General features: G+C 37.8%; 1 protein-coding gene across 1 annotated transcript in view; it reads right to left on the bottom strand.

Moving 5' to 3' along the window:
* CFAP52 (cilia and flagella associated protein 52) overlaps positions 1-22,860 on the bottom strand; it is a 32,030-nt gene that overhangs the window by 3,217 nt on the left and 5,953 nt on the right. Inside the window, exons 3-8 of the mRNA XM_070934493.1 lie at positions 22,370-22,506; positions 19,213-19,341; positions 17,202-17,301; positions 15,227-15,343; positions 3,941-4,041; positions 2,628-2,798 (exon numbers count right to left, since the gene is read on the bottom strand). Of these exons, the coding sequence (XP_070790594.1) occupies positions 2,628-2,798; positions 3,941-4,041; positions 15,227-15,343; positions 17,202-17,301; positions 19,213-19,341; positions 22,370-22,506 (755 nt within the window). The remainder of the gene's footprint in view (positions 1-2,627; positions 2,799-3,940; positions 4,042-15,226; positions 15,344-17,201; positions 17,302-19,212; positions 19,342-22,369; positions 22,507-22,860) is intronic.

Below are 22,860 nucleotides of genomic sequence, written 5' to 3'. Positions count from 1 at the left end.
TCCAGGATTCAAGGCACGCGTCTTCATATTTTCTGAATAGTTTCACCCATGTAACTTCAGGGCTCCCTCCAGGAAGTGCAGTAGTATCTGCCTTACTTTTTAGGTGGCATGAGCAGGTGAACCTAAAGCCATTAAGCTGGAGTGCTGCTAGATAAAGACAATTCTGGTCTACTCTGGAATAATATTACAAGAATTGGATGGTTCCTTCAAGAAAAACAGCTTAACACATTCTCTACTGAAGCTTTGGAACCTAAAACCATTTGCTGAAATACAGCTTTGAAGTTGGTTGCAGAACAGACAATCCCTCTAATTCTAATAAGTTTGTGAACTGAAAGCCTCTATAACCGTGATGGCGAACCTATGGCACGCATGCCACAGGTGGCACGCGGAGCCATCTCTGCAGGCACGCGAGTCAACGCCCAGGTCAGCTCACCGCGCATGCCCGCACACCTCCTGCCAGCCAGCTGATTTTCAGGTCTCTGCTGGGAGATGCGCGCACATGCATGGGGTATGGGGAGGCTGTGCATACATGCATGGAGGTGGGGGGGGGTGCGGCGCTGCCATGCCCTGTTTTTGGTCCCAGGAGGCTTCAGGGAGGCCTGCTAGCACCAAAACAGGGGTCATGCACGCCTGAACAAGGGGTGGGGGGAGCGCGGGGTGTGTGCACATTCATGGGGGGGGGGGGCTATGAGGGGCATTGCATTATTGGTGTCAGCATGCATGTGCACACTTTTGCACATGCACGTGTGCTTTCGGCACCCGAGAAAAAAAAGGTTCACCATCACTGCTCTATAATATGGAGTTTCAGTATTGCTAGGAAACCCAGGTTTGAAGACACAGTATTTCTCTCTTCACCACAGTTACCTGATAGATCTTTGTAACTCCTTTTAGTTTAATAAATGTTTTCAGTCTTAGCTTTGAATCAAGCAGCCTTCATTGCTATATAGTGTATACCAATTCATACATTCATACTTACTATGCTATTCACTTTTGGCCTGAGGCCCATCCCAGAACTGAGACTTGCAGCCTAATGAAGGATTTCCCTTCTCTTCCATCCACTGGGAGGAAATCCTTCATTTGGCTGTAGGAATAGAGTTAAAATCCTGAAGAGTGGGGAAAGTGGAGGGAAAATCCTTTGCTAGGCCGCAGGAACAAACCCTCCCAGGGCCTCCCCCATTCTCCCAAGGCATACCACGCTCTTTACCTGGGACTCCATCTCCTTAACAACCCAGAAGATCACTTAATGACACCTACGGAAGTGCTGGGATTGCAGTTGTTGAGTGAAGTGGTCACTTAGGTATCTCGCTTAATGACCACTTCACTGAATGACTTGAGATTCTAGTCCTAATTGTGGTCATAAATTGATGACTACTTGTATCAATAAATAAATGTCAGCAAACGGAGCAGATTTCAACTATTTGTGAGGGTTGTTTTTTTTTTGGTCAACTGATCCAATCTGGCTCAAGAATGAGTTAATCAAGATGATTTAATCAATGGCAAGCAGACCTTATCTATAAAATAGTTCAGTTTTAACTGACAGTTAAAACTGTTAAAACAAAACTGTTTGTTTGTTTGTTTGTTTATATTCAATATCTATAGCCACCCAACTCCACCAAGTGACTCTGGGCAGCTTACAATTCTAAAAATATAAAACAATTAAAACAAATCAAAAACACTAAAATAATAAAAGCATCCACAAAATAAATAAGTATAAACTGCAGCTATCAGAATCATCCACATGCTGTTTTTTTTTAAAAAAAATGAGGACATTTAATAGTTTGATCTAAAAATAATTTGGAAAGATACATCCCAAATTATTTTGGGAATCATGCCAAAATACATTTCTCAACATTGCCTATAGATCTAGTTGTAGAATCGTGTGGAATAGAATCTGGAATTGTGTGATGTATATGTCAAATTTTACATAAAGTAAGAAAACATACTGATGGTTCAAAATGTTTGAAATCAAGAAGACAGATTTAAAGGGAGCTTTATCAAATAAGGCCAGCAAAAAGTGTCTTTTTTTACACTCGTGTTATTTTTCCATTCCTTCATCATCCACTATATTTCTTTTCAGATCTTGCTTTTTAATAAAACATACCTAAATCAGAGGTCTGAGATCCTATTTGATTCCATGAATATCAGGGTGGGTGGGGGGAAATCACCAATTGTATATGTGAAGACTGTTTCTGGATTTTAAGTAAACATACTTATATTTCTCCTGGGAAAACAATTTTATTTTCTTTCTTATACACATCAGTTCAAATATGATCAAAATAAATGCGAAAGATAAGTTTGCATAATATTAGTTCTGAATATTTTACTGAACAGATACAAAAAGCAGAATACCGTAAACACTGAAAAGTTGAAAAACTACAAAAGCATCAGACAACACAACAATTTCTATAGTTTGCTCTGCTTCTTGCATCTTCCAAATAGCTAGAGTCTCCAAATGACTAAAGTTCACTAACTAGTTAATTCCAATTATTATTATTTTTCTTATACATTAAGGGGAAGGATTACTTAAGCACATGCTTACCCTCCTAGATGAAAATGATCGCAACTACCATACATTCAAAGCCTTTTCTATTTGAACAGGAGAGAAAAATTCTTTGACTTATACTTACTATGGGAAAATTATATCATTGATAGCATCATTATGGCAAGTGGCTATGAGCTCATCCTTAAAGTCAGAATATGAGAATCGGTAAATTTGCGACTCATTTGTGCCCACAAAAAATTGGTGGCCCTGGCCTCGTGGTGTGATGGATGTGATCGCACCTTCCAACTGAACTTTTCTGTAAAACAAAATGAAAGATTTGCACAAAAGATAAATGGGTTTCTAATGACTCAATCTTCCCTAATTCTAGTTTTTTTTTTTTTTCACAACTTTTCTCCCTTCAATGATAGCGAATGTTAGCAATCTCAGCAATCCAGAAATATTTTAGCAATAGCAATAACACTTAGACTTTTATACTGCTTCACTGTGCTTTTACAGCCCTCTCTAAGTGGAACCCTGACACACAGAGTCAGTATATTACCCCAACAATCTGGGTCCTCATTTTACCGACTTCGGAAGGATGGAAGGCTGAGTCAACCATGTGCCGGTTAGGATCAAACTGCTAGCAGTGGGCAGACTTAGCCTGTGCCAAAAACACTCTTCTATATTCTAACCACTGCGCCAAAAACACTTTTACTTTTAAATCTAAAGGTTAGAGTGTAATTATTGTGTGGATTTTTTCCTCTTTTATTAATGCTATTTAATGAATTAAAAAAGAATTTTGACATCTCAGGAAAGAATTGCTAATATTTTAAATAATCTATTCACTGAGATTGCTTTATTTATTGCACAATTAGCATCCGTGCATGTTAAATTGGTACTTCAAAGATGAATTTTTGAGCTGAAAGACATCACATTAAATTAGCAATTATATCATGCTGTGCTCTTTGGCATATTTTTTGCCCTGTATGCCTCCAAAATTGCAGTCCTCAGTTGCTGAAGAGTGTCCCAGGTACCCTGGGAAAGATCAAGCCTCCCCTTCCCCCAGATAGATAAATCTAATGTATTTCATCTGAGACCCTATGGCACCCATACCTTACAGTTCTAACATTAACAAAAGCATAAAGGGAGCGGGTCTGAAATGTGCTTTAGATCCCACACGTCTCTGACTTGGGGCACGGAAAGAGAATGTATGTTATCCCTGAAGCTACGATGCACAATTTCCCTGGAAGGGATATTTTTCTTTTAAAAAATGGAGAAGGGAGGGAGGAGAATGCTATTCTTCTCTCTGTTTGTATGTCAGCATAAGCCTATCAAAGCTTTGGATAAGGTGGCTCATACACCTATAGATCTCTCCATGGACGCAAAATAACTTGTTCTGTTCACCGTATGGACTTTGTACATAATAATGTCCTTGCCCAAGAAAATTCAAAAACTCACTTGATTATTTTATATTTGGATCCTGAGCAAAGCGCTAAGATTCCAGCTCCAGTGCCAATGACCAAGTCACCCACTTTCAGCAAAAGCAAAGCTGTGACTCCCTAAGAAAAGGCAAGATGAAGATATTTAACTTATTTAGATGCTAAACAAATCACTGTATTTTTATACATTGACAGCTTAATTCAATATAGTATTCCTCTTGCTCACCAAGATGGCATGTACAATAAGCAACTGAGATTATCAAATCTATTGACATCAGCTAACTGTTTTGTTATCTTGCTGTACAATTATGTCATACAAAAGATCTGTCATTCCCTAAAGCTAAACATGTATATACTTCATGCTAAATTTCATGCATCTGGGGCTATTCTCTAAGACAAATTTAATTTAACAGTCCTGAAGAGTAACCATCTTACTTAGTTACAGACTGAGGCTGAAGGACAGTGATCGAATGATTAGTCAATATGGAGTGAATTTTCATGAGTACCAATCTAGTTTATCCTTCAGATGGATGGATAGACATATTTCTGCAATATTTATGTCACTTTCGGTTACGTTCAAGCTTATGTACAGAAATCACTTAAAATAAAAATTTATAAACCAAGAGTGAATAAGCACACACATAATAGCACTAAGTCATCTTAGAAAGAGTTAAAGATATCAAACAAAGAAAGATGTTTCGAACTTTACCTTTAATGCACTATTGACTTTTAGGACACACAGATTCACACAATTTATAAAAACCTAATAAATACCATGGGTTCTTTCAAATGGCAATTTTGCACTAGTGGAAAGCATTTTACTTGTGCATAATGAAACATTTGCTTTTTATCAATGCCACACTCCTCCAAAGTTCTGTGGAGGGTCAAGTATCAGGAAATTTTTGAAAGCTATAATAGGCAAAAGTATTAATATTCTGCTTTAAGCTGTTTTATGGCACCACAATCACTGTTGAATAAAATTTTCTATCAATTCATACAAATACAAAACTTAGTTCAAACAAAATAAAAATTGGAGCCAATAGATGTTTTTAGAAGGGGGAATAGTCCATAAGTGATGCTAAAATTATGGAGGCCCTATTCCCATTTCCCATTGAATTTCCCATGGATGGCAAAAGCCCATGGAGAGAAGCCATTGAGAAACCAATGTACAACCAGGCTGCGAAAACATGTGGATTTTAAAATGTCTAGATTTTAAATGGTGTAAACAGGTAAGGAACTGATGTTTTCAATCTAGACCTGGCAAGATTGTTCTAATCAGTTGCCCCAACTAGGTCAGCAGTTTCTGGACAGTTGTCCAAAAAGGAGTTCTAACTTTAACTTGCAGAAAATATCTCAACGGAAGTTAGCTGTGGCCAGTCTATATCCAGAAGAGGCTGTAGCTGGCAAAAGATACTTTGCCAGATTTTCGGTAACATCTAAATCTCTGAGGGCTCACAGTCTGCAATATTTTAAAGGGTGCATGATTGATTCAAAAGAAGTTGAACTTCAGTCTCTTGAATGGCCCTCTTACCCAAATACTTCCATCTTATTTTAGCTTCAATTTATTGGCCCCAGTTCTAGCCACTGATTCAACCATTTCACTAAATCAGATGTATAAATCTGCTAGTGTGCTTAAGGAAAATAAGTTAACAAAGGAGAAGTAAAGACCATGGAACACTCCTATATGTGTCCACTAGTTCTTGTAGAAATGTCTTTATTAGTCTTTCCCAAACTAGTACTATCCATATGTGAATTATATCTTCACCAAGCCCAAACATTTTGTCCCTACTAGCTTTAGAGTGATGAAAGTTACAAGCCAGTAGAATATAAGGTTGAACATGACTAATTTTGTATTGTGACTTGCATCTCCAAACAGGCATTGCACAGGTACTAGAAGCTTGTGGGCAAAGATAGCCATGCTATATTATCATTTGTCCGTGCACAGTTTCAGATGTAGCATTTTTATTTGATAACATATGCACAAGCTGCAACAATACACTAACAGCATTATCTTTTATTAGCTTTTGGAAATGAATAGACAGGACTTGAATAGAGTTGAACAATTATGAAGACTGAAAAAAAGGCAGATGATAATGACAGAAGTCCACATTACATTAATTTACATAAAGATTGTTGTCATTATATACTTTTTAAAATAATTTTCCAAATCAATTTAATAAGCAATTTATCTCAGTACTTGTTTCTAAGTTGCCTCAAATTATCCTTTCCAGAGCTGTCTTAGCAAATAGCACTCACGATGAGCTTCCTTCCTTTTTGATCGCCTTGACTTTTTTTGATAGATACTATTTTCAGCAACAGAATTCCTTTACTATCCACAAATTTAGCAAACAACATAAACACATATCAGTAAAGCTCCATGCTTATGTTTAACACTTTTACCCAGCCTATTTCATTTCATCATCCACTACTTCTTTATATTGCAAAGGACCACCTATAACGGCGCTGTATCATCAAGGGAATGCCTGTAAAGGACGATCTCTTTAAAATTCTGCTATGGAAATGCCCTTTTAAAATGAACAGATGTTCATGTTCACATGAGGTTACACGCATTAGGGTGGAAGTCAGCTTTTGTGCTAATAGTCTGATGAGGAATGCTCTTTTCCTTCAGCAATTATCCAGCAGCAGGATTATCTTTGAACACAAAGCTTTCTTAGGGGGATCAATCATGCTTTACAAATCTCTAAGCTATCAACTGCCCATCCACTCTGTCTCAATCCACTGCAGCACAGTAGTCAGGTGAGTCTGAAATGCCTTCACAGCTTTGCCATGTAACAGGTGATAAACTAAGAAGATCTCCACTGACAGATTTTGACTACATTTCTAGATACAGCTTTAACTGTCCTAGGCATACCAATTTTAAATAACTTGGATTCAGGGGTTTTTTTTTTTAAATTCCATCAAAAAATATACTTCGATGATCATTTTTCCAACAAAATCTACTGCCAACAGATTAATTTCAAGGTTGTTCTATACATCATTGCTAATAGACAGGCAGCTATATAATACACAACGCTGATAATGCTTAGCAACTCATAGCAATGATGCAGTGTTTTGCTTTCTACTTTATTGTGCCCCTTGTAAGTTAAACATAAAGGCTGCTGGAAGGTTTAACATTTATTTTATTATTTACTTGTTACACAAAAAAATCCTAGCCTTGATTGCGAAGGACATCTTCCAAGGCAAAATGAAGCTCACTTATTTCCCTGTAGGAAAATGAAGCTTTGCATTTAATATTCTAATTACTTTCACTCAAGTGGTTTAACATAATGTAAACACCTCCATAAACCTCTTTTCATAGCAAACAATCATTTCCTTTCCGTGGGAATAACTAAGGTAAGTTATCAGCATTTAAAGGAGTTTTATTTTACTGATTTTCAAAGATTTTGATGATCAATTTACACCAAAACGTAATTTAAAGGGTGTAATTTCAAGAGATGTATTACATGTCTCTACATTCTGTATTTACCCTTTGAACTAAACTATGTTTGTTTTTGAACAAACCATAGTTTGTTGAATAAGGCAAAAGCTTATTATCAATGTTTGTTTGGACAATTCTTCATTTTTTTTTTTCATTTTAGCTGTCATTGTTTCACAGTTCTGTAAAGGCTTGGACATGACATAAAACCAGACCAGGAATAAGCCAAGAAATTATAAACCATACGTCTCATAATGTATCTCAGCACTATGCCACAAATATACTATATAAACGCAAAACAATCTTGATTCTAAACAATAGTTTACTTTCTTAAAACAAGCCATGGTTTAGTCATTAGCCCAACCGACAATCAAACTACACTGTAGCTAACCATAATATAAAAACCTAGCAATTATTAAACTTAATTTCATCCATCTGTGTTTTCCAATAGTTAAGTAGTGGTATTACATAAAAACTCCACTGTCTTAGTGTTGCACCTTCCACTAATGTAATGACAAAATCCCAATGATTTTAATAAAAGTTGATTATATTATAATTGAGTATTAGGAGTGCAAAAGAAATCCACCATGCATTTCAATGGCTTTTGTTATCTCACATGTGTTCTTTTCAGATCATCAAAACACATTTTCAGTAATGGATGAAAACGTGCAGCTCACAGTCAAATGTCTGTAATTTTTAGGCATTTGGAATTTATATAATGAACTCTGCCAACACTAGAAGTGTATAGTTTGAAATAACCAATTACATGAATTCCTTAGTGATACACCTCCATGCCTAAACCAGCAGCTGAACATTAAACAATATATTCCACGCCTTTACAGAAATTCACTTATTTTTATCAATGTCGTGTTATGTAACACTGCATATGAGTTCATGGATTGATTTGCATCACTTTTCACATCTTCAAATCTTTTCCTGTTGCTTCTTATAAAAATTGCAGATAAAATTCAACGTTCATCTCCTACCAATGGTTTTTTAGATCCACTGAAACATAATATTATCTGAGGAGTAGAGCATAATGAATGACCACTTATTTGACCATCTCTTTGCAGAGATTGAAACATCCATATAAGAATTATGATTGAGCAATTTCAATCATTATTTGCATTGAAAACATAGCCTTTGGGGGGGGGGGGACAAAGTCACTTATTTTCCTTTCATTTGTTTCTTTCAGTGTATATTGGTGCAGTTTCTCATACTAAAAATAAGTTGGAACAGCTATGAAAATAACACAGAATAAATGAATAACAAATTTAAGAAACCAATTTAAATTTCTCCTCATCCAGTATTTTGACTGAAGAAGGAGGGTCAGTTATACAGTAAAGCTGTTTTTTTTATTATTCCATTCCCTGATTTACTTCTTTAAAATAGGTCTTCTGCCTGTAATGATTTGAACTAATGTGTCTTGGGTTTTTAATTCAGGGAAAACCAGGCAAGAATTATTAAAAAATAATTTGAAAGTTGTGTGTGGAGAATTGTGTTTTCTCATGGAGCTCAGCTGTGATGTTCTGTTCTTTTTCTCTTCTATACTTCAATAAGCTATATTAATCAATCTCAAATATGCATGAATTGACTCCAGAGGATACTCTGTGGTATGTATGTGCTATATATATTCATAGGTTGCATATGCTTGACTATTCAGAAAATATGTTAATGACTTACACTATTATAAACATTTTTACTTGCGTCCTTAATAATTAGCTTCTAAGGCAAAGAATCATAATCTGCCTTCATAATTTAGATCCGTTCCAGTCGGGTTTCAGGCCTGGGCACAGCACGGAAACAGCACTGGTCGCGTTGGTAGATGATCTCTGGAGGGCTCGGGACAGGGGTTGCTCCTCTGTTCTAGCTCTGTTAGACCTCTCAGCGGCTTTTGATACCATCGACCATGGTATCATGCTGCACCGGTTGGAAGAGTTGGGGATGGGGGCCACCGTGTTACGGTGGTTCTCCTCCTTTCTCTCTGACTGGTCGCAGTTTGTGTTGGCAGGGGGGCAGAGGTCGACCTTGAGGCCTCTCATCTGTGGAGTGCCTCAGGGGTCGGTCCTCTCGCCCCTTTTGTTCAACATTTATGTGAAGCCGCTGGGTGAGATCATCCGTGGCTTTGGGGTGAAGTACCACCAGTACGCTGATGACACCCAGCTGTACATCTCCACCCCAGGCCACCCCAACGATGCCCTTGAAGTGATGTCCCAGTGCCTGGAGGCTGTGCGGATCTGGATGGGGAGGAACAGGCTCAAGCTCAACCCTTCCAAGACTGAGTGGCTGTGGTTCCCGGCATCCCGATATAGTCAGCTGACTCCATCGCTGACTATTGGGGGCGAGTCTTTGGCCCCCTCAGAGAGGGCGCGCAATCTGGGAGTCCTCCTGGATATGCAGCTGTCCTTGGAGGAACATCTGACGGCTGTAGTCAGGGGGACCTTTTGTCAGGTTCGCCTGATTCGCCAGTTGCGACCCTTTCTTGATCGGGATTCCATGTGCACAGTCATTCATGCCCTCGTCACCTCTTGCCTGGACTACTGCAACACTCTCTACATGGGGCTCCCCTTGAAGAGCACCCGGAGGCTCCAACTGGTCCAGAATGCAGCCGTGCGGGTAATTACGGGAGCTGCATGGCGCTCCCACATAACACCGCTCCTGCGCGAGCTGCACTGGCTCCCAGTGGTCTTCCGGGTGCGCTTCAAGGTGTTGGTTACCACCTTTAAAACGCTCCATGGCATAGGACCTAGTTATCTTCGAGACCACCTGCTGCTACCGACAACCTCCCATCGACCCGTGCGCTCCCACAGAGAGGGCCTCCTCGGGGTGCCATCAGCCAAACAATGTAGGCTGGTGACCCCCAGGGGGAGGGCCTTCTCTGTGGGGGCATCTACCCTATGGAACCAGCTGCCCCCTGAGATAAGGAAAATCCAAGACCTTGGTGCCTTCCGCTGTGCCCTTAAAACTTTCTTTTTTCATCAAGCCGGGCTGGCTTAACATATTTTTAAATTTTTAATTTTTAATTGGTTTGTCATTTTAAACCGGGGCCAAATTAATATATATTCTTTTAATTGTTCTTAATGCTTGTATTGTATGTTTCTATCTGGCTGTACACCGCCCTGAGTCCCTTGGGAGAAGGTGCGGTATATAAATTTGAAATAAAATAAAATAAAAAATAAAATAAATTAAAACACTGTTCAAGGGTTAAAGTTTGTACAAATTATATAAAAGTTTAACTGTAAATACAAGATCTAATCTATCATCATTAGCCAGTTGTACGAAAGATGGAAATTGCAATATGAAGTTTCATGCAGCAACCTCTTACTCTTCTGCTAGCTTGGATACCACCAAGATTAGTTCTCCAATGGTGGGTTGCCTCCGGTTTGCACTGGTTCTACAGAACCGGTAATAAAACCAGCAGGAGGCTCCACCCACTGACCCCACCAAAACGCTTCTGCGCATGCACAGAAGAGCGTGCGGCCCCACTGCGAACCGGTAGTAAAGGTAAGTAAAACCCACCCCTGTAGTTCTTTATGTCTTCCCATTTCCCATTTTTTTATGGCAGAAGGATTCATAAGATGCATATACAGGTAGAAAAAGTTGTAAAAGATGTGACCCAGTCAATACTCTGTTCATAAAATATGTATGTAAAAGAAAAATTTAATAAAACTTGTCTATTAAAAAAAAGATGCATATACAGATAGTCCTCAATTTACGACCACAATTGAGTCCCAAATTTATGTTGCTAATGTGTCAAGTGAGTTTTGCCCCATGTTATAACTTTTCTTGACACATTTGTTAAGTGAATCACTGCAGTTATTAAATTAGTAACATGGTCTTTAGGTGAGTCTGGTTTCCCCATTCATTTTGCTTGCCAGAAGGTCACAAAAAGGTGATCACATTATCCCGGGACACTGCAAATGTCATAAATGTGAGTCAGTTGTTAAGCATCCGAATATAAATCACGTGACCAAGAGGATGCTGCAATGGTCATAAGTGTGGAAAATGGTCACAAATCACTTTTTTTCAATGCCGTTGTAACTTTGAATGGTCACTAAGTGAACTGAGGTTGACTCAGCCTTCCATCCTTTCTAAGGTAGGTGAAATGAGGACCCAGTTTGTGGGGGCAATAAGCTGACTTTGTATAAAATATACAAAAGAATGAAGGCTATTGCTTAAAGCATTGTAAGCCGCCCTGAGTCTCCGGAGAAGGGCGGCATATAAATCAAATTAAAAAAAAAACAAAAAAAAACTGTTGTATGTCAAGGATTATTTGTATCTCTGAGCTAATGCATATTCCTTTATCCCACAGGTGTCAAACTCGCTGGGTCACGTTGATGTCACGTGACCTATCGTGACTTTTTTGCCTTTGCGGAGCTGAGGTGGGCATGGCCTGTGTGTGACACATCCGGGCCGTGGCCCGTCAGTTTGACAGCCCTGCTTTATCTATTGCTTTATACTAATGGACATTGTATGTCAATAATGGAGCACACCCAGAGGTGGGTTTCAGCAGGTTCTGACCAGTTCTGGAGAACCGGTAGCAGAAATTTTGAGTAGTTTGGAGAACCGGTAAATACTACCTCTGGCTGGCCCCGCCCCTATCTATTCTCTGCTTCCTGAGTCCCAGCTGATTGGGAGGAAATGGGGATTTTGCAGTAACCTTCCCCTGGATTGGAGACGGAATGGAGATTTTACAGTATTCTTCCCCTGGAGTGGGGTAGGAATGGAGATTTTACAATATCCTTCCCTTGCCATGCCCACCAAGCCACATTCACCAAGCCATGCCATGCCCACTAAGCCACACCCAGAGAACCGGTAGTAAAAAAATTTGAAACCAACCACTGAGCACACCTGGATGCAAACAATGAGTAAAATAGCTTTTTTTCATGAAAAGGCTATGTATTCCATTCCATGTATGGAATTTTATTCTTGTTCTTGCATCAATTGCATGTACTTTTAATTTTCAAACTTTGTCTTTTTCCAAGGACAGGCTGTCTGAAGCATTCAGAACAGTGCTACAAGTCATTTATACCTTCATTACATCCTGAACTGCTTGGGAAATTTTTAAGAGTTTTTTCTATTCAGTAGTGAGCTACTTACAATTTCTGAAATTGGAAATACATTTCTAAATTATTTTTTGCTTTCTCCTTGTCTTTCAGAACATGGAACATGGATTCCAGAAGACATTTCTGAGAATGTCTGCAGGTTAGAATAATACAAGCAAATCTATCTTAGAACAATAACCTAAGCTTCTTTAAATGAAACTTTTTAAAAGTCTGACTTGTTTTCTCTGCTGCATTTTTAAAATGAGGATGAATTTACTAAAATGAGAAAATCAGATCACCTCAGACAAGTTGCTGGCCATATCATTCCCTTGAGTATATGGTAAACCTTTGATTTGTATTGGCCAAACTGGACCTGCTGGTGAGCAGGAATATCTTCATTAGGAAATGAAAACCCCTCTATACGTTACCATATCCTCTTCTGTGGGATGAATATGGAATTAAGACAGCTTCTGTTTGAATTATGTATTCAGACAGAATTATCTTTATTTGATTATTTGAATTATTCCAGTGAGTTAATCTTTCTTATCTCTCTTAATTCACAAGACTCTCCAAGGGTACAGGCCCCCATCTCAATTCTTGATTTTTTAAAGTTAAAAAGTGAACTACAGTGCATCCAACAAAGGATTTAATTTCTCCCTCTGAATTGTTGAAAATGAATTATGTTGCTATTACTAAGTTTATAGTCTAAAGGCAGAGTGACTATATAACAGTGAGTGAAATGTCAACTAAATAAGACTTAGATAATTCAGGATCCCTTTTGTTAAAGAAGCTAGATGTCAGGAAGAACAACTGAAACAATCTGACAGAACAGAATACAAAGATACACAAATGGGAGAACGTTTAAGGGGATATTTAGAACATTAAAAAAGGAAAAGTAAGAAATAATTTATTAAAAAAATGCCCTTTAGAATCTGGATTAAAATCCAGAGGTTGGGTAAAATATATTCAGAAGCAAAAAAAATGGATTATGGTGACTGTAAAAAATGAAAATGAATTACCATTACCCAATATTGAGCATGGTAAATAGAATTGTTTTCAGCCAGCAAGCTGAAGTATGAGCTAATTGGATATGGGGCCAAGAAAACCATGACAAGATTTCCCATATTGTTGCTAAGAAGAGCCATATGGTGTGGATTAAGAAAGAGTTCATTCTGTCTCCAGTGTTATTTTTCCAGTCTGAACTTCATACATCTCTACTCCAAAATAATATTTGTTCTATATAGATTTCTGGTATAGATGACAGAGATCATATATTATTGGCAGTGGTATGTTTTCCCTTCCCCACCAAAATCCAAGGTTAGCCCTTGCTGCTGACTTTAACATTTAAAAAAGAAGACCTACTGGTACTTGTGGACTTTTTATGTCACATTAAGACGTGACAATTAGCACATCGAGAGATTGAATGTTAGGCTATAGATTAGCCTTACTTAGAAGAATCTGACACTATTTTCTTCCTCGTTTTCTTTTTCTCACTGAAATCTGCTGTTGTGTTTTCTGTTCATGCCTGTTTTTTTTTTTTTTTTTTTGCTTTTAATTTATACGTTATGCAAAGTCCGTATTTAATCCTGGTTGATATAGTTTTTATGAGTGATTTGGTTTCAATTTGAATGCATTTGCCAGGGATGTTTCAGTGCTATTGATACTGATTATGTTTTTACTTTGGTATGAACTGCTATGGTTTCAATTATATTGCAGCAGTAGTGCAAACTGGAATAAACAAATGAATAAATAAATAAACTTTGCCAACAATGGGGAAAGATTTCCCAGTGGGATTGCAGCCAGTGGAGGTACATTAACTTGCAACCGTTGGAGGCAAATAACAATAAATGTACTTTCTGAATTCCTGACCAGCTCAATGAATGCTTGTAAGGAAACCAAGACCAATATGAAAAATGACACAAGATCTATCCAGCTTGCTAGATTTTTTTTAATCGTTTGTTCACATATGCTAATGAGCATAGTACTTTACATCCCCCCTGCTGTAAATTGTTACAAGTATTCTGCAATATCACTTTACTGGCAGATCACCTGTTCTGCATATAAAAATCTCAGCTTGGGCCCCTGGCACTTCCAATTAAAAGAAGGAAGAATAACAACGTTAGCAGCCTTGGGCAAAATGTTATTTATTAGATTTACCTTTCATGCAAAAACTCAAGTCAGCATACACAAGCGCTTCCTGCTCCCATGTTTTCCCCACAACCTTCCTCAGTATATCAAACTGAGTGTGCGAATGGCCCAAATTCACCCAATAAGCCCCTGTGGATGAGGTAGACCACAGCCTTGGTCTTCTAGCTAAATAATTTAATTGCTACACAACACTGGCCCTCAAAGTTATCAGAAAACTGCTGTCAGTCAGAACTGACAGTAAGGAATTAGATGGGCAAGCGATCGCCATGAAGGTTGAAGGTAGCTCCTTGATATCCCTAATTGTTAGTATTTTTGTTTTATTATGCAATACTATGATTGAAGGACACTTGTCCAAACATCTCGGATTTCATCAAGAATGTCTTTCTATCACAGCAAGCGGTTGAGAAAGAAAGAAAAAACAAACTGAACTTCCATTAGGTAGTCCGAAAACAGCTACTATACATCAGAGAGTAGCTCATTCTGTGATTCGATAAAAATAGCTCACAAAAAAGAGTCATAAGCTTTGCCAATAGACAGCTAGAATTTGACTAGCCTTTTCATTTACCTGACCTCTGCTGAAATTTAGCTGCTGTTGTATTTAACTTACAATACTTATAATATTGTCTGCATGACTTTGCTCTCTTTAAGCAAGAGGTGGAAAACAGCAACCACTTACCAAGCTGTGTTTATCCTTTATTGGGCCAAAACTACTCATCAGTGTGCTTTTTGTATTGATTTTGAGGATATCACCAGTGGATGTGCCAACATAGAAGTAGCTGTCATCATCTGCCATCTGGGGAAGATAAGGAAATGGATTAAAAACCATGCTTCACACTGTTCATTGGGGTGAGTTAACACTCTTGATAGTCTATAATGTAAATTCCCTGCCTTATTTATACCTGACTTACAGGAATAAAAATTGGATGTCAGCGCATATAAAAGGACCTAGATACCTATACATTAACTATTTGATGTTATGTGTCTATTTCCTTGCTTTATACATGACTGCTGTATGCTTCACCTTCCACAAATCTTTTATTGATGATTTTGCAAATTATTAAGCATCGTTTAAGGAAAAAACAGTCATTCATTTAAAATAAAGGTGTTCTGGATACCATTGCAGGCACACACAAAATGAGTAAAATCTCTCAAGATTGCTGACGGTACAGTATTGGGCATTCTTGCTTGAAATCTCAAATCCCAAGATTTCAGACAGAAAAGCCAAACCCTTATAAAATTTGATGAGACCAAAAGATGATGGCCTTGAATGGTTTTCTAAATAAAATTGAAATAATGCTGGGGTCTCATAAGACTGGTACCAAGATCCTCATAGCATCTCACTGCCAACTTGTTTATACAATAGTACTCAAATGTATTAAATGACAATGTAAGGATCCACATAAAGAAAAAAAGCTGGAAACTATTGATTTAACATAAGCTCAGCAATAAAAGCAATTACAACACTGAATAAAACACAATAAAATGAAATTAAAAGGTCTAGACACAGTCAAAGGTCATTGCTTTCACAAAACGACACTTCCAAAGTAGGGCACCATTGTAAAAGACTTGCACACAGCCCTTCTATAACTTCAAAAAGTAGCAAGACCCAGCAGTAGTGTCTCATTATAATTATGATCTTAACATACAGGCAGAACAGAAAGGGAAAGGCTTCGGTTAGACATTTCATAGACAAGGCTGGGGCTCCATCCAGAACAAACAAACAAACAAACAAACAAACAAACAAACAAACAAACAAACAAACGGAGCTCAAGTCCTTTATGGTCACTGCAGCAAGACAAAATCAGGACCATGGTTGGGCAAATTGAAATACTTTTACAACAGTGAAGCAAAACTTAAAACAACATTTAGTCTTGCTTCCAGCTTCCTGCATTACAGATAGGATTCTGATTTGGAACAGATTTCACAGTATGATTTTTCCTCCTGTTAAAGATTCGGCAATGAAAAGTTTCATGTGGCTGGCCATAGGCTGCATTTTTGAGTTTGGGCCTTAGTTAGACCATTTATTTCTCTCTTCCTGGGAAGAGGTTGAGAACAGAGGCATAGAATTAAATGTGCCTCCTAGGATATACCAAGCCCCTTAACTCTGCAGTGATACAGTATCTTCCAGAAAAATCATTTCAAAATGTATTTGTAACAATCATTTCAAAATGTCTCAGTGGTTAGAATGCAGTACTGCAGGCTGACTCTGCCCACAGCCAGGAATTCAATCCTGACCGGCTCAAGGTTAACTCAGTTGTCCATCCTTCTGAGGTCAATAAAATGAGAATCCAGATTGTTGAGGGCAATATGCTGACTCTGTAAACTATACAGAGTGGACTGTAAAGCACTGTGGGGTGATATATAAGTCTAAGTGCTATTGCTATTGCTGAGTCTGTTACTTTTGTTGGTTCTTATTGGTGCTATGGTTAGTTATGGGACCTCTCTCCAAAGATTCGAATTGTGTCTAAGAAGGAGGTGACAGCATATGGCTTTGGACACATTTCATCCTACTGAATTAGATGTTTAAACTCAAATATTCTTCTCCCAAACTAAGTAGATCTTCTATAAATTGTTCTTTTTTTCTTTTCTTTTTTGCTTACCTGACTCAATTTTTACACGTACTATAAATCACACATCAGTGGATATCTTACCATGGCGCAAGCAACCACTCTTTTCAGCTGCCCTGTTTGACACTCAATTGGTCGGATTTTTCTGTTGGGTAAATCCAGTTCCCATACTCGAATAGTTCCACTGAAGCCAAAGCATGTATTTCATTATTAACTCAAGGTAGGTTTATATCACAAAAAACACTTTGCTGCAGAACTAAAATTTGCATTTACTGTTTCTCTTCTCTGGACTACCAAAGTCAGTTATCCTAACTTCAGGAAAGTAGCTGACAACTTGCTATATACCGAGAGATTGTGTTGGGAGCCTAAATATTTTCATATTCTATTTTTGGAAGTGAAATAACTTCATTATGTGATCGATTAAAGCAGTTTGGAAAAGAGTGAAATATCTCCTGACTACAGCACTGGTAGTTCTCATTTAGTGACCACAATTGGGGTCAGCAACTCAGTCGTTATGCAAAGCAGATGCCAAGTGAAACCATGATTATGCTTATAATCTTACTCCAGCTTTCCTTCATTTTACAGAATTTTGAAGGTCATAAATATGAAAGTGGATGGCAAAGTTAATTTTTCATCACCATCATAACTGTAAGCAGTTACTGCCCAGTTACTTGCTAAATGAGGACTACCAGTATTGAGCAATTAGCAAACTACAATATTTTCAATGGGATCTTTTTTTCAATTAGTAGTGTGTAAGTAGGAATCATTCAGTTACAATAAATCCCAAAGGAAGCAAGGGTTACTAAAGCTGATGGCACACTAGGAATGATAAAAAAAACAACTTTCTTCCAAAAATAGAATGCCATGGAGTAGAGCAATTTTATAATGATCTTTGTTTTGCAGATGTTTCAGCATTAACATTCTAGAATTCTTAAGGCAAAGTCTTCTCATTAATCATATAATTTGCAAATTTAGCTTTTTTAAAATAGTTGATCAGTAAAACAGATCTGGGAAGATCTAAGTACTGCTGGAAATCCAAAGCACTGCAAAGGCAAAAAGATGTTTTGACATAAACATAGCAGCCATTGTAATTTCATAGCAGCTGTGCAGAAGATGTTCCTAGAAAAAGGGATTGCTGCTTTAAGGAGTATGCTACAAACATACCAACCCTCCCCTCGCTCCCCCCCCCACCTTCTGAAGCACTTTCCCTTCAGATCTGCATGCTCATAGAGTCAACTCAAGTGTCCTGCTGGACAGTGGTGGGTTTCAAAATTTTTTACTACCAGTTCGGTGGGTGTGGCTTGGTGGGTGTGGCATGGCTTGGTGGGCATGGCAGGGGAAGGATACTGTAAAATCTCCATTCCCACCCCACTCCAGGGGAAGTTTACTGCAAAATCCACATTTCCTCCCAATCAGCTGGGACTTGGAAGGCAGAGAATAGATGGGGCGGAGCCAGTCAGAATTTTTACTACCGGTTCTCCGAACTACTCAAAATTTCCACTACCGGTTCTCCAGAACCTGCTGAAACCCACCTTTGCTGCTGGACATTCAGAAGCCTGTTTATTATCTAGCAATACTGAAGAAAAAAGCATAGATGGCTTTGGTTTAATATATTTTCCATTAGAAATAGTCCTCAACTTATGACCATAATGGAGCCTGCTCATTACATTTGTAAGTCATGACAGTCATAAAATTGAGTAATCACATGACCAACTCAATTTCATCATCTTTTTTTTTTTCAGTGGTTGTTAAGCAAATTAGTAGTCATTAAGTAAACCCATTGTTTGCTATGGGATGTTCTTGCAGGCCAGAAATTCTGGTTTTGGGCAAAAATGTTGTAAACCATGGTCATTAATTGTGGCCCAGTTGCTGAGTGGCCAAAATGTGACCTTGAGGGAAGGCCATCCATCGGAACTTCGGAACCAGTTTACAAGTACCTCTTGGGAGGTGTCCATCATAACTTCAAAGAGTTGTTAAGCGACCAGTCATAAATCAAAGGCTACCTGTAAGTAACTTGGGGACAATGCAATGAACAGGAACAGTACATTTTTAAAGAATGGAATTTGATAGCCTTTCCTCAAAAACAAAGTCATACTTTCCCGCACTGATGAACATCTCATCCTTGCAGTTGGAATATACCAGTGTGGTTGGGTTCCCAGCACTACGAGCAGAAGCAGGACTTCCACAGATGGCTTCTTTCTTTTGGACACTCCACACCACAATGCTGTCAGAAGACCAAAGAGAATTTGTTTGTCTTCAGTGAATAGTTATTTTGAACTTGATACGATTGTGCATTCGAGGAGCATTTCTCCCAAATAAACACAGTTTATAACTGTATTGGGTTTAGTTACTATGCAAACAATAAGGAGGTCTAGAAGCGCTCTGTGGGGTTTTATTTTAACCCATTTTCCAGTCCCGCTTTTATGAACGTTTATGAAGTTTTCCAAATCAAATGAATTGTCTCGCTTACCAGATGAGAGGCGAGAAAATTGACTGAATGGAAAAAGAAGAAGGGAGTAGAAATTATTGTAACTCTTTGATTGCTCATTCATTTCATGCCAATCTAATGACTTATTCATGCAACACAGTAAGCCTTAATTGCTTAGTTAACGGTGTGGTGAAAGGTGAACTTCTCATACTAGCAAAACTGCAGAAATAAAATAGTATTTTATAGTGGGTTTCAAGAACCAATTAGTAGCTTATCATACATATCACATGAATCTTGGCTACACAAATTCCCAATTTATGTGAATCTTCCTCAAGAAACAGAGATGGTCGAAAAGAATACTGGGATGTGGATTTCTTTTGATTGTCATATGTCACGCAGTTCCTCATTTAACTTTTCAAGTAGTTGAGGCAGGGGGAAAAAATCAGATCTCTCCCATCCGATATAGATTGATTGCCAATGCAATTACATCCTTTGTAGAAAAGAAGCCAATCACAATTTCACACTGCTTCCAGTTGCCCTTGCAAAAACAGCTGGGGTATCTATCCCCAGTAAACAGAAGTTGGGTGCCACAAACCAGTGCAGAAGACTGCAAGGAAAAGTTTATATGATCATCAACAGAGATCCCCAGGAGAACATCTCTCATCTATACTTTACAATAAAGATGAGGCTTTGTGAAGCCACATCCAATATTTGGTTGAACTGATTCGTTGATAGGCATGTGGTTGATTTAAAGTAACTGACATTTGTATACTGAAATACAATGCAGCATTTCCCTCAAGTTAAATCTTGTTCTTATAAAATTATTGGATGGGAATAAATCTCATCTGCACTGTTCGCTGGCATGTCATGCAGTAACACAATCTTTTGTTCATAGAATTTATAACCCAGTTCAAAGATTAAATATGCCAGCCAAAAATGGAGAATATTGACAACTTATTCATGTTTTTGAATAAGAACACTGCAAAAAAAAAAAAGTACTTCCCATTGTTAAATTGAAGCCAATACAGGTCATACATTTTCATTATCTCACTTCACTATATCCAAATCAAAATAATGCAGTATGCTATTTATTTGCTTTTTGTTTCAAATGACATGCATCTTAGATACAGAAATACTGTTCTTGGTAATAAGCATGGTGTATAAGCATCTACCAAGTCCATAGAACTTGTAACAAAACAAGCCAGACACAGTTCTAACAATCTTCTCATTTTCATGGTTCAGGTTACAAAACATCTAGTATAGCACAAAATATAGCTGGTAAATTGCATTCAGCCAAGTAAGGTTGACTGGACAATTATATTTGTGTTTAATCCCTGATGAATGGCATTCTCATTTCCTCTTTCTCTCAAAAATTCACAACTTTTCTTCATAAATTGCAAACTTAATAGGAAAGGAAGACTAGGCAAAAGATATACAGAGAAAAATATATTATGCTTCTCAAAGTCTGCAAAGACCAGGCAAAAATCATTAAAAGATGCATCATGCTGTTCCTAAATGGTGGATTCACACTTCAAACTTGCTGCATCATTCTACAGTCACAAATCAATTTGTGACTGTAAGTGTCAATTTGCTTTGTCACTTCAACCTGATCAGATTTAGTAGTGTTTTTTTTTTTTAATTTGATTTATATGCTGCCCTTCTCTGAAGACTCAGGGCGGCTTACAATGTGTTAAGCAATAGCCTTCATACTTTTGTATATTTTATACAAAGTCAGCTTATTGCCCCCACAATCTGGGTCCTCATTTTACCTACCTTAGAAAGGATGGAAGGCTGAGTCAACCTTGAGCCTAGTGAGATTTGAACTTGCAGTAATTGCAGGCAGCTGATGTTAATAACAGTGCTTTAGTCTGCTGCCCTACCAGAGCTCTATTTTTTAAATACTTTAAAAAGAGCTCTATTTTTAAATCATTATAGGTAGTTCTCATTTACCAACCACAATTAGAACTGGCAACTGTCATTAAGTGTTGTGGTCACTAAATGAAAAATCACATGACTGTGCCAGACTTACAGTGTCACTTTCACATCCATTGTTAAGCGACTTACCATAGTTGTTAAGTAAGACATTACATGACCACGTCTTGCACTTCCGGATTCTCCATTAATTTTGCTAGTTGAAAATTTGCAAGTAGTGATTAAATGACCAAGAGACACCGTGATGGCTCTAAATGCAAGAATTGGTTGCAAAGCTGGCTTTTTTTAACTGTCATAACTTTGAATGGTTGCTAAACAGAGCAGTCAGTAAGCAAGGACTACCTGTAATCCTATTATTTTGCATATTTCCTTGGAATACGTAGGGAGAAACAGAAAGCTGAAAATAATCCTGACAATGGAAATGTCTGCTACTGTATATGCAATAAGAAACCTAAAAATGGCACAATACCATATGCCATTTTCTTCCAATGCCCATATATTGGGAATGCATTAAAAATGGTTTTATTTTGAGCATTATGTCCTACCCTCTCTGCAAAATTGCTGTTTCAAGTGCAAAGTAAGCTATATTGGCCTTTTGAAGTTTTTTTTCCCCAGAACATTTTGGAAATTGAGCATAAAATAAAATGTTTTGCATAGCTTTGCTACATTCACCTTCAGAAAAAGACATGATTTTGGAAAGATGTTAATATTATCCCCAACAAAATTTGAGGGGTGAAACTCCACAGCAACGGAATCATAAAGGAGCTGGAGAAATGTAACTAGATCTTTTCTTTGATTCAGGACAGGACAGTAGTCTTCTCTATATCTGACTTCTGACTTTTTTAGAAAAAATAAGAAAAGAGAAAGCAACATACTTTTAAAGATGTCTTACCTCCCATCATCTTGGCCTCCCAGTGAAATCAGGTAAAGATCATTTGGAGAAAATGCCAGATGTTCAATTTTACCCTTGTGAAGTGACAGCCGAGACAACATCTCCTTTTTGCTGTAGTCCCATAAAATGATATCAGCCTGGGATAAAAATATAAATATGCAGTCTAACAGCATTACTTGGGGGAAAAAAACCCAAATTTGTTACAGAAAATCTATTCGGATCCCAAATTCTAGGTTTAAAGACCATAAAGCTGTTTTTCTTCCCATATATCATTTCGGGCGGCCTTTTGAATGGTTGCAGTTTTATTGAGACAAAAAAGCTCAAATGGAAGTATAACTTAGTCAAGCATATCCCATTTCTGAGACAAATAGCAGCATCAAAAATAATGCATTAATACAAGGCAATCGACGGGCCTGATGTGATCTACCCATACCATTAAATACTGCAGTACTAGCTATTCTTCTATCCAGATGGGTACACAAAAAATGACA

The sequence above is a fragment of the Pituophis catenifer genome, unplaced genomic scaffold (assembly GCF_029215685.1).
Source record: "Pituophis catenifer annectens isolate HBS135680 unplaced genomic scaffold, rPitCat1.0.hap2 SCAF_2, whole genome shotgun sequence".
In the NCBI taxonomy this organism is placed as follows: domain Eukaryota; kingdom Metazoa; phylum Chordata; class Lepidosauria; order Squamata; family Colubridae; genus Pituophis; species Pituophis catenifer.
The sequence above is the reverse complement of the archived record's forward strand: the minus strand, read 5'-3'. Positions and strand labels throughout refer to the sequence as shown.